The 19,164-nt window shown below is 36.3% G+C and overlaps 1 protein-coding gene across 1 annotated transcript in view; it reads right to left on the bottom strand.

Moving 5' to 3' along the window:
* Positions 1-19,164, bottom strand: part of Pak (serine/threonine-protein kinase PAK 3-like protein) — a 59,916-nt gene that overhangs the window by 22,800 nt on the left and 17,952 nt on the right. The window contains exons 5-8 of the mRNA XM_071583809.1: positions 13,309-13,468; positions 8,678-8,901; positions 6,229-6,483; positions 4,870-5,138 (exon numbers count right to left, since the gene is read on the bottom strand). Of these exons, the coding sequence (XP_071439910.1) occupies positions 4,870-5,138; positions 6,229-6,483; positions 8,678-8,901; positions 13,309-13,468 (908 nt within the window). The remainder of the gene's footprint in view (positions 1-4,869; positions 5,139-6,228; positions 6,484-8,677; positions 8,902-13,308; positions 13,469-19,164) is intronic.

Raw genomic sequence — 19,164 nt, 5'->3', positions numbered from 1 at the left:
GTTGAGTGGTGTAGTAAACTGAAATTTACCAGTATTAAAGAATCTATAGGGTGGAAAATTGCTAGTGTTTTTCTCTATTTTGGTCATTATGGAACGATTCCACCACATCACACCTGAATCACTATAGAAAAGTCAAGGTAAATATGATTTTTCTGGGTCAATGTTTTCATACTATTTAATGATTTCGGCCTAATCAAATTTGACATATCCTTGGGAGAAAATTTGGCAAAAGAAATTTGACATAAGTTTTCAAAAAATGTACTGACCATGGCAAATGATTAAATATTTTGAAATTTAAGGATTTTTACACTATGAAATTGATCTATTTAAATGCACATTAGGGGATGACATCATTAAATTACAGTCACCGCATATCCCAAAGTTCTTTAAATAAGTTTTCTAAGGTATTGTTAGTTATATTATAAAAAAATGAAGATATTGATACATGTTAATGTCTTAGGAACTAAAATTTGTTTCTCCACAATAGACAGTGACAGAAGTAGTATGTATGTACAATTAGAGGATGGCTAAGGATGTGAATGCTGGGGAAAAAATATTTATTACTGGGTTAACGAGAGGGTAAGAACCTACTTTTGGTATGGGATTTGAATGCTGCCGTGGGTGAAGGGAAAAAGAGAGATTTGAGATGAGTATAGAAGAGAAGGGATGGTGACATTAGCAAAATACAACCCGAACCAAATGACGTTATTGGTAAAAATAGCTAGAAATGGATCAAGATGAAAATATTAGAGAATTAAGTCCTATACTTAAGGCAAGAAGCATTTGGCTATGAAAATTACATTGAAAGAGAAATGCATACCCACTCACTGGCACAAGTTCATCTATTTAGGTATCCATAAACACAAATGCAGTAATCAACCCAAAAGCCAGAAGGTATGTGAAATTCACACATCAGGGTAGGGGGGCCAGTTCCTTTCCCAGTGCTGGTTATGGTTTACCAGGAATATCTGGTACTCAAAAAAACACACAGTTTGGATGGAGCTGAGGGTGCCCAGAGAGGCAGCAGCTCAAACATCATTAACCTCTCTTAACCAAATCTAATTACAAATTAACATTTCATATCTTCACATGCCTTTTCTTTTTCCTACAAAACAGCAATGACTGTTTGGATTCGTTTCCACACATGTGACTGTATAAACTCCACTGCAGACATTGGTATGCAGTGCACTGCTGCAAGAGCAGATAAAATTTCTGTATTGAGGTTTAAGAGCACTGATTTATTTTCACCCATAAACATGCCTCTTCCCATTACACCGAACATTATTTTGAATCCAACCACAATTCCAAGTACAACAATGATTCTCCACTTCCTAAAACACTGCAATAACTCTTTACCTTAGAAGAAATGGAGCAAAGACTCCTCGGGCTTCTCTCTACATTCAAGCCTGCTTAACCCTGTGCTCCCTGCTCCTATGTCTATCTCCCACTCAACCCACACAATATTTTCATCTACCATGAAACTTGTATAATACCTATAATGGAGGTATTTAAAATACAACTGCCAGTGCCAAAGTTCTAACTCCCTCCTTCCTAGTATCAAACTATGCTAATTACTACATTGTAACCATTCCCTCCTAGCCACTCCAGCCACATTCCTTCAATCCCCCAATATTTTTTTAAATATATTGGCAGTATTTTGAAGGCACAATTGATTGGTTCAATTAAGGATGGCACTTTAATGCCATAATGCATAATGTGCTGATTAAAATATTGTGAAACTTTACAGAGTTATTTTGCTTTTCGATATCAGAATAGTATTAGTAGTAGTTATTGAGGGTGAAAACAGACAGTTGAGGTGATTTGTCTCATGAGGGATAGGAGGGTCATTTGGTGGAAATAAGGTTTTCAGGGAATTGGGGAAGGGTGGATAGAAACCTGGCATATGCATAAGTCAACTCTTAATAATGGGCACCGAAATATGGCCCATCTGAAGGGCAGCGTACTCCACTCAAAACTGCTCTCTTCAAAGCACCCTAAGTAGGGCATGGGATACCATTGATAATTGTACCAAAGTCGCTATTTGAATTTGGGTTCTCGGAGAGGAAGTCTATTCATTCGCCACCTCACCATTCCAAAATTGTGCGGATTGGAAGAGAGAGAAATACCATAACAGTAACAAGGAGGAAGTGATAATGCCGAAGCAGGCATGAGTGGAAGGAACCCTTCTCTGAATTAATTCAAAATAACAAAAGTGGTATGCCGCAGTGCCACTTGCCCTTTTTTTGACAACCTTATTTACTTCCCTCTACCACATCCCAGGTCAAGTCAAGGACTCAACAATAGCCAACTTCACAGAATAATAACAGCAGCAAAATTGAGTTAGTCTTATTCTTCTCTGCCTTCCTCACCTAATGGGGATTAATGCTTCATATAGACAAATACAGTTTTGAAATTTTGGAATAAAGGAAGTAGCGAACGGGACATAAACTACAAAATAGAGGGTTCAGTACTAACTACGGGCAATCAATTTAAATATCTGGGGGAAGTTCTAACACCATGCCTTTCATTAAGAGCACATATCAGGACAATATACAGATCCGCTTTAAAGAAACTCGGCTTCATTAAACGAGTGGTGGGGATATGTAATGAAAAAGTTAAAGAGAGGTGTTATTTTGCTCTAGTTACACCTCATTTGGAATATGCTGTGAGTATTTGGGATCTTTGGGAGAAAATTCGGCAAAAAGAATTAGATCAAGTCCAGAGAAAATCTGCCAGATTCGTTAAAAATTGTTATGATAAGAACACAAGTGTTACAGGTCTCTTAGGGGATTTAGGCGGGGAGCCACTTGAAATACAAAGAGAACAAGCAAGACTTAGATTTTTAGAAAGGTTCAGGAGAAAAATTTAACGATGACACTAAAGGAATTATAATGGCCCCAGACTACTTAGGTAGATCAGACCATAAAGATAAAGGTAGGGAGATAGATTCTAATACAGATAGATACAAATACTCATTCTTTCCCCAAACAATTATAAATCATAATAATAAGAAACCAAAGTCACTCTAGAAATACTAAAAACATTGAATTTACAAGTCGAAACAAAATTAAACACATACGAGTGCAAAAATATTAGGTATATTTGTAGATGCATGTGTATGTTAGTTGGTAGTTTGAGTGTTTGCATGTGTGTGGGGTATAAGTGTTCTTGCATGAATGCATACCATGTTTTGTTTGTGGATAGTATAAATTTGCGGCTTTTGCAGGCGATTTTTTTCTTTCTTAACTACAGGTGGTGTCCTAACACCCCCCACCACACACCCTTGCAGGTTCTTGAGTAGATGTAGATTTTCTTTCCCTGCTGTCACCTGATTGAATTCCCTTGTGTAATGTATTACTTTTGGAGGGATTAAGAGGGTTTTTTGTTCACCTCTACTAAAAAAAAATATCAGCTATGTTAATTCCACTTAATTTTTCAATTTTACAACCCAGGTTTCAATGCATAGTATTCTGACCTGATGATGCTATCATGTGTTGAAATCCAGGTTGTGAAATTAAAAAATCAAATGGAATTAAAATAGCTGTTTTTTCTTTCCGTAATGGTTAAGTTCCACAAAGTCATGCCTAAAACTACTAAGTTCATACTGTTAACCTCAGATGCATCTTACAAGTACCCATGTCTTGCAAATATTGACAGAACTGCAGCACACTGCTCTATATGAAGCAAGCAACAGTTCCAGTTGCAGAGAGAGAGAGTACTCCCTGGTGACACTGCTATATGATTGACAGAATGCACATGATATAGAATATATTTTTTCATATTTTATAACCCTTTGTCAGGTACAAGACCTACAACAATGGAGATTGTAAATACACCATAAAACTCATGTGCATTAGCTAGTTCTCAGCTATCACATTGAAAACCATCAACACTACAAAGTTAGGTGTGTGACATGACAAAATTTTTCATCCAAAGTTTATGCATTTTATCAAGGCATAAAATATGGGTGCCATTACAAAGCATACATAATTGCTGACATGAAATTAATGAAAAATGATGATCAGAGTACTGTTATTCTGAAAGATACAAATTTTCTCAGGAAACATACAATGGTAATGTGAGTATTCACCCTTGTGAATGTGATAACGTGTAATAATCCATGAGCTTCTTCACAGAACACACTGTAAAGGAAATCGATCATAATGCAAACCCAAATTAAAACGGATACGTAAAATATTACCAGCATCAATGTCGAAGAGTGCTAACTGGACAGTGTTAATATGGGGATACGGAGGATTTATATATTCGGCACACGGCACATAAAGGGCATAGTTCATGAGAAAAGATATTATGCCATCATCATAAAATATTTTGTAGAAAAGATTATTCTTTCCATGGATAAATTAATAGGACCATTTTCAAACAAACTCTGATTCCAGCACACGTATGAAATCTATTATTGGAATGACAGATATAAGAATATTACCAGTTTCCAACATTTCTATCAGTCACACTATGTAAAAATCTGTAAAAAGATGCTTGCCTACCAGATCACTTTTCCTTGTGGTGATGAAGCACCAAGTTATTATTTTCAATTGTATACTTAAGAATACTTGTCTTCAACATTTCTTTGACCAAAATGTTAATATAGCATTCAGTATTCCTTGAAAATGCTAGATCCAATTCGAAATTGCATGGTATCGCCAAACATTTTAAATTGGGAAAGAAGATCTGAGGAAAAAGGGTGGAGAAGAGAGGAAGCATTGGATATGGAAAAATAGAGGAGGATCAAAGATTGGAACACCAATCCCATATGAATGGGATGAGACAGAGAAAAAAGAAGAGCCCAAAAAAGAAAATTTTCACTCTCACCACAGGCCAAAAATTCTCTAAAAAATTTCCACTTACCCCTGTCCAATTTTCTCCATTTTGGTGTATTTTCGGTTTGGATCCCCCACACTCACTATAGTTCGCAACCGTTCTAATATCTCTTCATCACTGATTTTCTTCTTTTTATGCTTATCAAAGCTACCAGCCCCTGCACCTGCCCCACCAACTACTGGCACACCAGTGGCATTGTTCTTATTTTTGTCCAAAAGAAATGGAGTTGTTGTAGGTGCTATGCTACCGTTTGTTGGAGCTACTATTCCACTCTCCTCTTCAACCGGTTTGGTGTACTGTTGAAACACAAAAATGCGCATTGAAATAACCGTGAACACTGTGAACAAGCTACATTATTATTTGAAGACATGTCAAGGCTTTTTAAGGAGAGAGAAGCAAAAATTGTGTAGCTTTTTCAAGCAAAACAAGGATATCATTACCAAAATTGCTTCACAACATATTTTATTCTAATTATACGTATACATTCAACTGAATAGAAGTTGTTTACTAAATGTAACTTTTCATTTAAATAAAAGCATCATGTAGATTTCAACATTTCCTTAATTGCACATGATAATGTACCTGAAATGACAAGCTCAAGTAATAGCACTACAAGCAATATTCTTGTACTTGACACACCATGTTACTTATCTCCTTTTGATAGTGTCTGTTGTAATGTGTGACATTTAAAGTTAACAGTTAAAATTGATTGAAAAAAATGCTATATTTTATGGTGATAAGTTCCTACATGAATGATGCAGTAACGAGTGGCATAGAAAATTTGAAGATGAGCAAACAAACTAGAATGATGAAAAGAATAAATGCCAAAAATGTTTGGTGACTGATCAAATTTCCTCATCACATGTTTGGTGACTGATCAAATTTCCTCATCACATTAGCAAAAAAATACGATTCCCAAATTAACAGGGATTTTGATTGATTTTAATGCAAAAATTTAAAAGACTCGAACAGTGTAAAATTATCATCTCATTACTTTTCTTAACAGCCCACTGCAGATAGAAACCTGAATAGCCCCATAATATTAATTATGGATTACAAGTTATGTCGTATTTTATAAGTGAACAACTCAATATTTCACATCTATCCATAGCAGCACAGCATGTAATACAACTAATGGACTATTTAAAAGTGCAAATGTACTATTTTTTCCTGCATTTTACTTTTTAACAAATATGTACTATACTAGGAATAATCTTTCCATATAAAGCCAAAAATTACAGTATGTTTCCACATGAGGAGTTTTCTTTCCCACATATGATTCATTTTAAGATGCTATTTATCCTCTTAAATCTATCTATTTTTTCAAAGACTTCATGCCACCCGATGGCTCGTGAGGTTTTATGATGAGCAAGCAAGGATACTCACAATAGACTTGGTGCGCTCTGGTCTTGTAGCTACAGGTGGGGGTGGAGGTTCCTCCTCCGCGCCATCCCAGCCAGGCTGTCTCCGAGGTGGCCACGCACCAGCACCAGTTCCATCTCCAACTCCCACTTCCTCACCTTCCTCCCCCTCCTCCCTTTCATCAGTCGTTGTTGCTTCCGAGGACGGCGAAGATGAGGGCTGACTTTGACTACCACTACTGCTGCTCCCTGATATCGTTGGAGTTGTTACTGTATGAACCTGTGCAAATAAAATGCAATATGAAATTTAGAAACCTCTTAGATTCTGAGGCCACCAAATGAAATGCAACGGGAGTATTAATTTAGACACCACTTCTGTAAATGTAAGAGTTGACACCCAGAGGTTGACGCTGCGTCGTTAAAATAAAGAAATGCAGTCCCCTCCATGCCACAGAAAATGCATGATTGGCATTTTCCCCATATCTGAAATTTGTTTTCTTCCAATGAGTTTCCGAAGCCTATTTTCGTTTTTCCACAATAATGTTTTGTACAAATGTAATAGATTTTTATGTAAACTATCCAAGCAAAAATGCATATTTTTTCGTAAGCAATGTGCAATAGAAAATATAATTGGAGGTTTTTATTGGAGATTATTAAGTTTCAGTTTTCTTGGAAAAGAAAATTTTAACTACAAGAATCATTGCTTATTGCAGTAAGTATAGAAAAATGTAATTCAATAAAGAGTTCTTAAAAATGGTGACAACTTTACAGACAGTAAAAACAAACTAATAAGATGCATATTAAAAACAGCGTGACTGTGCATCAGTGAAGTAAGTCATCTTTACCACTTTTTCACTGACAGGGATTTTTTAACAATTGAATCTCTTCATTAATACAGTTAAGAGAAAATGATTGCCAATTAGATAATTCTTATCTTGACAGAACATTTTTTTGATTGTGTTCCACGAAACAAAAACCAATGCTTACTAAAGAACATATCATCTGCCAACATGATTTTGGATATTGGGTAATTAAATCGATAATTAACTAATGTAGTTGATTATATTTTACCACTTGACAAAGAAAGAGTATTATATCCATGTACTTGAGCATTGGTGATTTGTTGTTTTATATTATCCTTAACATATAAAAGTAATGAATATATCAAAGGGTTTAAGTTAGAATTTTCAATTCTTGAAAATTAGGTTTGCAAGCCTACCATGAGGGTATTTTTGCAATATACATTGGGGTTATCCGTTGGAATGCTGCCCTCCCCTTCCTAAATTGTGCTATTCTTCATTCCCTTTTTTTTCACCCTCTTTTCTCCTTCGCAAAACCAAACCCTCACCCTTTCAGTGCATAAATATGACTTTTCGCTTTCCTGTATGTTTGTAGACCTCTTGACATGGAAGCACAAACGGATTGACATGCATTTAAAGTGTGGACATTACAGATTATTTTTACATCATTAATATCTGAAGAAAATTAACTTAACTACCATTTAATTTATCACAGCTCACCTATTAAAAAGGACCTCTGATTATGACTAAATGGTAATATTAATTTCTGGAAGGATTTTAATGCCAATGTAATGTATCAGTGGCCATTAAAATCCCTCCAATGATAATAAAGCACCTATACTGATTTCCATACAGAGAATGAACCACAGTGAAGATATAATAGAAAGAAGTCGAGGGAACAACATGTGGAAATAATCACATAGACAAAACATTCATGATGCAGTCACCACGAATATAGTATCACCTTGCAAACCTATACACATTCCAAATTCACCAATGATTTGAATACCATTCTTGATCTTAATTCTCAATTTACACCATAATTGATCTTTTCAGATAATATTAATCAATTAATCATTATTGAAAAATCGCTGTTGGGACCAATATGAGAAATAATTCCTGGTCCATGAATTTTGGCAAGTATATAACTACTGATTAATAAGAGGCTGGCAAAACTGGGCCTGAATCATTCTTTAAATCCCAACCTATCATAAATGTCTTTCCCTATAATTCCCTTCCAATTCATGAAAAAAAGGATTAGTATTTCATGACTAAAAATATGTCAATTTCAGCAAAAAAAAACTATTTGCCTTGACCTGTATCTTAACTCCAATCCCTTCTGTGACATCGTACGGTAGAGTGTTAATTCATCACTACTCCTCCGTCAAAGCCCTAAAAATTCACAGAGTGTGGGTATGCCTCAGTGGTTTAACTGACTAATGCATTCAGAAGGTTAAATAATGGATGCAAATCCAAATTCAGATCAAGGCAAATGATTTTGACACACAGGATCTCTTGCATTTCTGCGGACACTAGCAGGCGACTCAACGAAAGTTACTCTCGTGGGATTTCCCTCAGTTCTTTGAATTTCAAAACTGATCAGTTTTGGGGTCATCCTTCACCCCTTTAATCATCCATTTAAGAGAAGAACACCGACTCAAAGACTTGGCTTACCGTTGGTGTTGGCACTGGCGGAGTTGGAACTGAAGAAGGCCCTGATGTGGCTGCACTACGCTGCAGGGAGGCTGACGGAGGGGGTGGGGGAGGTGGCACCAAAGAAGGAGAGGCATGCTGGTGGGTCCGATGGTGGGAGTGGGGCTGGTGCCTGGGCGAAGGGCTGACGCTTGTCGGGGTTTGTCCTCGAGACACTCCCCCTACACTTGGTCTCGGTGGTGGTTCTGCAATATTGAGGATGAAATGAGCATGAGAATAAGAGAGCATGAGAATAAGAGCTACCAAATCTTCAGACATAGCAGCTGAATTTGTGAAATGGACTTTAAGTGCTCTTCATGATAGACGGTCAACGGAACAGGAGCCATTGCCATGAAAAGAGAAATTTATAGTGAATAAACTTCCCCAAAGTAAGAGAGATTTTATTTAATTTTATATTTTAACTCAACTTGTAGCCATTTTTGTTGAAATAAATAGTAGGTTAAGAATTGGAAGCATTCTGACAAAAGTAGAAATAAAATAAAACCCTTAAAGAGCAATTTTAAATACTAAATGTCAAACTTTTTTCATACTGAAAATTATTTTTCCTAACTTAGTTGTGACACAATTGATTGTAGTATTAAAGTAAGCGGTGACATCATGGATTTTAATGTTAAAGTTCTCAAATAGTCATAATCATTATTTGAAATAAAATCACAACATAGGCCTAATGGAGCTCCAAGGCATATAACAAAAGAATTTTCATCCAATGGAAAAGAAAGGAAAGATGCAGCTTCCAATATCAGACTGAAATCTGATGATTAGGAAATCGAACGTTGTATTCACTCTTAACTCTAAATGCAAACTTTCAGGGTATTGGAACAAAAATGCTTTGAGTTAAAATGTAATTTGATGATAATATCATAGGACTTTAAAGTTACTCCAATACAGATGGATCTATAACAGTGAACTATTGTCTTTATACATTAATTGATAAAAGAGCTATTTTCCCATGGCTGTTACTTTCCATTCTACAGGCAACCCATTGTTACTTCTACATAATAAGTTAAAAGAGTCCATAGTAAGGTTACCCATTTAGTATCTTATGAATGATATACGAGAGTGATTCGAAAAGTAAAGTCCCCTATTTTTTCATGAAAAATCAAATTTATTCTCAACTTTGTGTACATTGTAGGAAAGGCTGAGCATTTAGCTGTTTTTCTACATAGTTGCCTTGATGATCAATCACTTTTTGCATCCTTGTAACCAGCTTTTTAATACCGGCGTCGTACCTTTCTCCCGCCACGTCACGAAGCCAACTGACAACTGCTTCTGGCATTTCCTTGTCTGACTTGCATTTCTGTCCTCCAAGGTGTTTTTTTGAGAATGGGAAACAAGTGGTAGTCACTGGGGGCAATATCCGGGCTGTAAGAAGGGTGGTCGATGATATCCCAGCCGAATTTATTGAGTATGGTGATTGTTTGATGTGACACGTGCATGTTGGTGTGGACGTGCATTGTCATGATGCAAATACACTCCTTTGGTGGGACACCTTATTGTAACATAGACCTCAGACACAATATTCTGCAGGGAGAAGTGGCCACTCTCTTCATTAAGGCCTTCCTTTATCTCATGAAGGGTAATTCTCCGGTTATTGTGCACCATCTCGTCAATTGGAGCCATAGTTGATTCCGGAAAATTCGGCCGCCCTGACTGTGCTCATTGTGGATGTTTTCTCCGCCATCAAAACACTCCCTGCACCACTTCCGCACATTTTTGATGTCCATACACTTCTCACCATACACTTCCACTAAATGGCAATGAATTTATATCGGAGGAACAGCCGTCAGCTAGCTTTTGCAACGCGATGGGCGAAAGGTACGACACCAGTATTAAAAAGCTGCTTACAAGGATGCAAAAAGTGATTTGATCGTCAAGGGGACTACGTAGAAAAATAGCTAAATGCTCAACCTTTCGAACGACGTACGCAAAGTTAAGAATAAATTTGATTTTTCATGAGAAAAATAGGAGACCTTACTTTTCGAATCACCCTCATATTAATGTTTTCATAATATAAAACTGATGAATGAGATCTTTATCCTCCACATTAACTGAAAAATTCTTATCACAATTAAAATGACCACATCATCTTAACGATAAAGGAACATTGAATGTTGACCAAATTGAAATAATATTGGCTAGGCATATCAACATGTCTACCTAATATAATATCACCTTTTAAATGTTAAACAAACAAGCTTAAGTAATAGCATCACATTTTTCTCCAATCTATAGGCCATTTAAGCCTTTCTTTAACCAGCAGCGAAAATAATGGAATAAAGAGATACTACTCTGATCGACTTATAATCGAATCTTCAGCGATTGAATGAAATCTTACCATTGGGGTATAAGAATTACCTATTACTCACCAAATAACATCTTTATAAGAAAAAATAAATCAATTAAATTTCATTTAATTTGCACCATAATATTATCATCCACTGGTCAAATAAATATTAATTTAATTATTGACAGATACAAAGTAATGGTCTTGTTTGTGGTGGATTAAAATCAGGAAAATTGCAGTTATTTGCAACAATTTACACAGCGACACTGAAACACAGAGCACAAATTTATTGCACGTAGTAATTTTCAAGCAGTCAAATCAGTTAATTTCATGAAAGCAAACACTGTAAGAATGAATAAATTTCAGAAATGGTTTGCAAGCACGAATTTCACAGGATACGAGGGTTGCTATTTATATTTTGAGCTTTGACAACACTAAGTGCTTTAGGTGCCATCTGACGTTTCCACATGAAAGTTTGACCCTTTTAACGCTTTCTGCAGAACATGTTGTTGTTTGATCATAACTTGTGTTGTTTTCAGTGACTCGAAAATTTTGTCTCAGCGAATAAATGGAGTTAACTTGTGAACACATTCATGTGATGATATTATACGACTTTCGACGTGGATTATCAAGACAGGAGTGCATCAATCAACTTACTTCCACTTTTAGCAATGATGCCCCATTCTTTGTCACAATGAAATGCTGGTATAATAAATTCCATAATTGGCCGCCGTTCGCTCAGCGACGAAAGTCACGAAGGTCGTCCGAATTCAGTTGCTTGCCAGAAAACACTGACGCTGTGCAAGAACTAGCAAAGGAAGATCGTCATGTGACTTTTCATGAAATTTAGGGATTAGTATGACGAGCATCAATAAGATATTGCATGAACATTTAGCTGTGAAAATAATTAGGTCGCATTGGATTCCGCATAATTTGACAAAAGCTCAAAAAGATGCTTGTGTCAGTTGATGCAAAGATATGCTAAACAAATACAATTGCGGTGCATCAAAAGCTGGGTATAACATCAACACAGGTGGCAAATCTTGGATCTATGTGCATGAGCCTGAAACAAAACAGCAATCCACTGTATGGGTCTTCCAAGACGAGCCAAATCCGACAAAAGCGATTTGTGCACAAAGCACATCAAAGCAAATGATCATTTGTACTTTCAGAATTACTGGGCATGGGACAACCGTAATGCTAGAGCTACATAGAACCGTGAATTCTGGATGGTACACGAGCATTTAATTGCTAGAAGTGCCTGGTGAAATAAAGAAAATGAAGTGGCAACGAAGGATCATTCTTCATCATGACAATGCAAGCTTTCACAGATTAGCTGAAACAACTACCTATTTGACTGGCCAAAACGTTGAATTGATGGGTCATCCTCATCACAGCCCTGATTTAGCACAAATGACTTCTTTTTTATTCTCATTTATCACACAAAAATTGCATGGCCAACATTTTTCGGTGCCTGAAGAAGCCGTTGATGCATCGAAAAACCATTTTTTGGAAGCACCTCAATCGGAGAGGAAAAAGTGTTTTATTAATTTATTTATGAATTATGTTGAAATTAAGCGATTTTCCTGGTGGCAAAGGTCAAGTTTGGTCAATGAAAATACATGCCGAAACCCGGGATTGAACCAGGGACCACGTGCTACGAATATTGGTTCAAGCACATGCAAAAGTGTATCGATTAACGCAGAGAACATTTCAAAAAACAATAAAGCCATTTTCAACAGTAAATTACTGTCTTTTCATCATTAGGCTACAAATATAAATAGCAACCCTCGCATTACTAATGAAATGAATACAATGGGAGTGGTACCTTAATGATTAAATAAATAAAATTGACAAGGAACTGGTCGGAATCCATAGCAATATAATGACAGCTGCATGCTTTGGGGTTTCACTGTGCGTGTTGCTTCCTTCTGAACAGTTTTGCCAATGTTACAGCTACGGCATCTTTACAATCTTTACAAAGCAAGAACCTTCGAAACTCTTTCATAGCAATATGATTGGGACATATCCACAGCAATAGAGATTAATGATACAAGGTTTCATCATCAAAGCATCATCACATATGACTTGAAGAGCTTCACATAAACTTATCTGATGATAGATATCTGATCAGATATTATTAATTAGAAATAAGAAATGAATGGTACAATGTATGGCAACATACATTGTACCATTCATTTCTAATTTCGTGAAATAGTATTAATTATATTATGCAAACAAATCAAAATATTTTGAATGAACTCATCACATAATTGACAATATTGCTTGGAAACACTCATTTACTTACCAACCATTTTGGTGGTGGTCATAAACTTGGACGCTTTCACTTCTTTTGAAGAGTTATCATACCAGTTTAGAATATCAAGCACAGCCTGAGGATTGCTCTTCTGCTCCTGCTTGGTTATGTTGGAACTCATAAGCAGCTTGGCCCATGCCTCTGGCATTCCCTGAAATAAATGAAATGGGTGATTTCACTAACACGTCGTAAAATGATATCTTAACAGCACTGAAATTGAGTCCAAAATGACATGACAACATTTAAATGCCAACAATCACTTAAATATGCACAGAAAATTATCAATTATTTACCTATTCCAGAAGAGAAAAGTGCCATTGCTTGAAAAGAGTGCATTTAAGATTGGTACTAAAAGAAAAGTTGGAAACATTTTTCGAGAGACACAAAATATAAGAAATAATTTGAACAGTAGAGGGTTCACACTAACACAAGCTGCATCTTCAATGGGTGCATTATGACATGACCTGCCTTACATCAGCACAGGTATACAGCATGCACATATTTAGATATATTACGCGTTAGTTAACGAACAAAAGAATAGCTCTGTAGATGCTCACAGCGGCTTGGGCATGTGCATTTTACTCCTTTACACCAGCCAATCAGAAACATTATCACGTAAAATTCATTCCGCAAACCAACGAGTGAAAAAAAATTTCTTTAAGCCGATTAATGAGGTTGAATAATTCATAATCTCAAACATGCAAACTGCTGGGGTCCACATATCAATTAAAATGAAGTGCTGAGCTCATAATATTGTGCCACCCAAAAGTATCCCAAGTTCATGACACTCACATTATACATCGTACCAACTGAACTTTGGTGACGTAAACAATATCTTTCCAGTTATTTACAATTAATTTTTCCTTAAACGTTATCAATGTTAGCAATTAATTATTTTCAAGCTGATTTCTGTACTAAACACTCATACATCCTTATTATCAATTAAAAAACACAGTTGTTATATGTGCATAGGCATACATGGTTTGGATAAAAAGTATCGGGAACAATTTTTCCTGAGTGACTGTACGTTGCAGCACACTGCAAGCCATCGCTCAAGCTAGATTGTATTTTTAGTGGACCCCTGTCGAGTGACTCCATACAATTGCAAAATGCAGAGAATGATTGAACAGCGGTATATCATCAAATGTTGTCTTGGACAGGGGAAATCAGGTTAGGAGATATTGTGTATGATTCGCCAAATGTTCAAGGATGAAAGCATGTCACGAAATGCGGTTTTTAAGTGGCACAAGCACTTCAAAACTGGCACAGTATGTGTAAAGGACAAGCCCCACACTGAAGGACCGTCGACGTCCAGAACAGACGACAACGTGCAACGTGTGTGAGAAGCGCTGAATTCAGACATTCGGTTAAGTGTGCGCATGAACGCAGTTTGTATTAGAATTGATAAGATGACAGTGAACATCATCATCACTGAAAATTTGGAGATGCAAAAGATTTGCACTAAACTCATCCCTAAGGTCTTGACGGATGAATTAAAGCAGAGTCGTGAGTCTGCTTGCAAAGACCTTCCGCAACATCACGACAATTCCCCAAACCCCTTACGGTCCCAACATGGCACCACCAGACTATTTCTTATTCCCAAAAGTGAATCCTCCCTCAAAGAACACTGCCGTGGGACCTAAGTGCCATTAAAGAAGCTTGGAAGTGTACCCTCAAGACCATCTGGGATCCTCTCACCTGGGAGCTTTCCAGTCATGAAAAACCTGCTCAGGCAAAAGTGTGTTGAATCTCAATGGATGCACTTTGAAGAATTTTGAGGCATTGAAGCAATGTCTGAAATAAATCCATTTTCCCTAACTTTTCCCAATACTTTTTATACAAATCTTGTATATGAGATATAGATTGCAAATAGTGAACTCACCAGAACAGTATGAACAATGATGCCCATTTTTCAAGTGCTTAATATAAATTCTTAAAAACCTCATGATTCCATCGCCATTTTCTTGTAACCATACTTTCATAAGATGGTATGACAAAAAAACTAGTACTGTGGTATCAAAATAATGATATAAGAGGAGCAAAAGAAATGAATCTTGGAAAGAATTAATGAAACTACAAGATGTGATACTATCAAGTATAAACAGCACAAAAGAAATCATATAACGAATCAGAAAAAATTCTGGTTTCAACGAACCCAGTTCCTAATAGCTAAAATATTTTTATAATATTTTAGCTATTTAGCTAAATAATAGATATTTTATTATTAGCTCAAATCAACTTTCAATATCTTTTTTTAAACACTCAATAAAAATTCAAATGGATCCAGTTTGGAAAATGTTCTACTACACTTAGTATGTACTTCATGAAATTGCTTTTAACAAATTTCCCAAGAACTATTAACTGTTTCAGCTAATCATTTACATAATTTCTTCAAGCATTACCATTTTTTAGACTCCAATAAACAATTAAAACTTGGATTATGAAGAGAAGGGTGAATATTTATTTTTAATGAGATATTCAGAAGAAAATGCTATATACGAGGGTGGTCTGAAAAGTATCAGACCTTTGGCCAAGAAAAATATATTACTTATGTGACTGATCAGAACCGTAATCCCCTTCTAAGTAGACCTCTTGTGCCTCCACACACTTAGCCCACTGATCCTTTCACTGCCGAAAACACTTCTGAAAGGCTTCTTTATAAACAGTGTTCACCTCCGCCATTCCCTTTCACACTATCTCTTTCTTCTCTCTAAACGGGATCCTTTCTATGGCATCTTCATTTTCAGAAACAACCAGAAATCAGAAGCAGCCATTTCTGGAGAGCAGGGAGGTTGGGTAGGGGTCATACCCATCACCCATGACTCATCTACAGTTATCAAGGTGTTCAGAAACTCATGACCAGTGTTGGCAGTGTCCAGCAGGTGCTGTCCAACCTCAAGATGGAGTTCTTCCTGTTCTGCTGACAGCAGCTTAGGCAATAATTTCACAGCCAATTAGCATGTTCAAATTTTCACGCAAAATTGCTAGTGCTTAATCTTGTCTTGTCTCTTATCCTAACCTCTTCAGCAATCTCTTGTACGGTCAAACAACAACAATATCCCACTACCAGATTTTCCACCCTCTCAAAAACAGCTGCAATCCAAACAGTTTGTGATCTTCCAGAATGCTGGTCACTTTCGACTGATGTGCACCTTTTTAATCAGTTGAACCATTCCTTAATTTGTTACTCCCTGAGCAATGTATCCAAACACCTGATGAATCTTACTAATTGTTTTGCTTCGAGAATCACCAGGCTTTTGACCAAATTTGATGCAGCTCAAACACTTCAGTCATCTTGAGAGAAATAAAAAAGCAATGAACAGGTATGACAGCACCAGACTTCGAAGCCAGCAACTGGTTCACTCAAAGGCGGAGAGAAAATTTAAGCATACACATTAAGGTCTCTCCTTCCACTGTTCACAGTGATGCTGCCCTAATATCACTACAGTATGCTAAAAAAATCAGTCCGATGGTTTTTTGACTGGCCTCATATGAACATATATTATATTTAGCCCCACAGGTAAGGGACTACGACCCTAAATGATAATGTTATAAGATTAGTGTGAGAAACATGGGGTGAGGATATTTCATGTGAAACATAATAAAATGAAATTTTCATATAGTAGGTAGCCTGACATTTTAAGCTAATGAAGGAGCAGCTGGAACACTTTTGTATTATTTCAGGTGTTTTGGTCTTTGAACATAGTAAAGCCATTAACAGAAGTAACAGGTAAATGTGTGTATTCAGCCAAATGAGACCTTATGCAGATGGAAGAACTGATGACAGGGTTTATGAAATATGAAGCGAGATAGTAAAGATTTTGATATCAAACATATACCAACAACTTTGAACCAAGACTTTGGATATTTTGCGGCTGAATCAGCGGGTTATTTGCTTACTTTCAGCACTTTAAGCACCCCATATAGAGGTTGAACACAGGAGATTGCTGGGAAAAATTTAAATGATGGCAGAAAAAGTTGAGACATGAGATGCCAAAAAGCAGTGGTATGCTGAAAGCAGTAAAGAAAGGAGAATATTGTTCAAATGGTAAAGAAGGATCAATAGAATAAGACTATTCGTTCGGTAAGAACAGGGAGAAAATATGTCAAACGTGCAGGATAAGAAAATACTGTATGTAGAAAGGTGTTTATGTCGTGCAAATGTGCTTTAAAAGTCAGGACCATGTAATATTTTTCAGGGACCATTCAAAACCTACCTCTCTGTTCAGTAGACTGCCAATAATAATAATGCATCCATGTCTCCAAAACAGTGACACAATGCTCTATCAAAAGCAAGCGAGTCTCAAGAACAGCGGCAGGTAAAGAGACTCAGCCATCCATGATGAGAGTGCACTCCTGATTTGTATTAAAATCCTGTGAAGGGGAGAGTCGGCATCTAAAAAAGGTCAGTGTGACAGTTGCCAGTGCCTGATTGCTGGAGACAGACGACGACTCTGAGGAAATTTGAGGCGAATTTCACTATGCTTAGCTGTGCATGGAGTTTGCCAGGAAGATAGGGGCGACGAAATCTTGTGCAGTCAGTCATAAAAAGTTAGATGTCTTCAAGCCATCAGTATTAACAATGCAATAAGCATAATATCAACTAATTTTCCAATACAATTTTAAACTAGCTTCGTATTATATAATTCTATATATACCTACAAATATCTGTAGAACCATATGGATCATCTAGAATGATTAACAGGAAGGCAATTTATATTTTGGCTCACCTTATGACATTTTCACTATGTGATCAGTACAATAGAAAGAAATTAATATTGTAAATCGAGGGGGGTGAGGCAGCACTGAATATGTTTAAGTTGTCATGATTCTGAATATTCTGGGATGAAGTTGGGACTCACCATCCTTCATCTCTGGACAGATTATTTTGCATTCCCCATGGGTGTAATTACAAAATATGGCGATGTTATACGCTGCTTGCATAATAGCCCGGATATGGGGGGATCACCTAAGCCTCACTCACATGCAGTCAAAATTTATATTCCCTATAATTACTCAGGAGTTACATTTTACATTACAAACTTAGAGACTAGATAAGATAAAGGGCATTAAAATAAATAGGGAAAAGTCTACATGAGTTCATTGAGCATGGATGATGGATTTGAAGGTAAAGATTAAAGTACTTACATATTTATTTAAAATAAAACATAACTGTGAAGAAATTACAATACGGTATGAATCTTCATGTTTTCCAAAAATTAATGCATTTTCTCCCCTTACATTAATCCAGCAGATTACTGGATGATGACAAGCCCAAACGTTTAAAACAAAAAACTATTATTCAACTCTTCCTACAACTATACTTAAGAATGCACATATAATCGGGTCACTTCACCAGGTTAGGTACATTAAAAAGCCATTTCTGTAGTTAAAATTTCATAATTAGAGCTATTGAAATCTAATAAATGCATGTTAATCATCCCTAAATTATTATTTTCATGACTATTGCAATTTTAACAATGTATCTAAGAAATTTCAAAGAAAACAGCCCACAGCAACAGATATGTATCAACACACACAATGACAATTCCAATCAAAAAACCTAGAAAAACTACAACACTGGGTCAACCAACATGTAAGAAAAAATATGCAGGCTCTGCAAATCCAATTGAGCTTATGTCACTCCTCTATTAAAAAAATAGAGAGCAAACCTGAGTAATCATGCATAGTTTTATGAACAAGCAAGGAGGATCATCAGCTTGCAAAGATTATTTTTCAAACAAAACACTTCATCATTTCTATTTCACTAAAACTACTTTTGTAACCGAGAAAATTACACCAGCAATGTTTGATGAAAAACTACTTATATGCATCAATGATTCAAAC

This window comes from Hetaerina americana, unplaced genomic scaffold, assembly GCF_022747635.1.
Source record: "Hetaerina americana unplaced genomic scaffold, ioHetAmer1.1.p SCAF_15, whole genome shotgun sequence".
Classification (NCBI taxonomy): Eukaryota; Metazoa; Arthropoda; class Insecta; order Odonata; family Calopterygidae; genus Hetaerina; species Hetaerina americana.
This window is presented reverse-complemented; position numbering and strand designations above follow the sequence as displayed.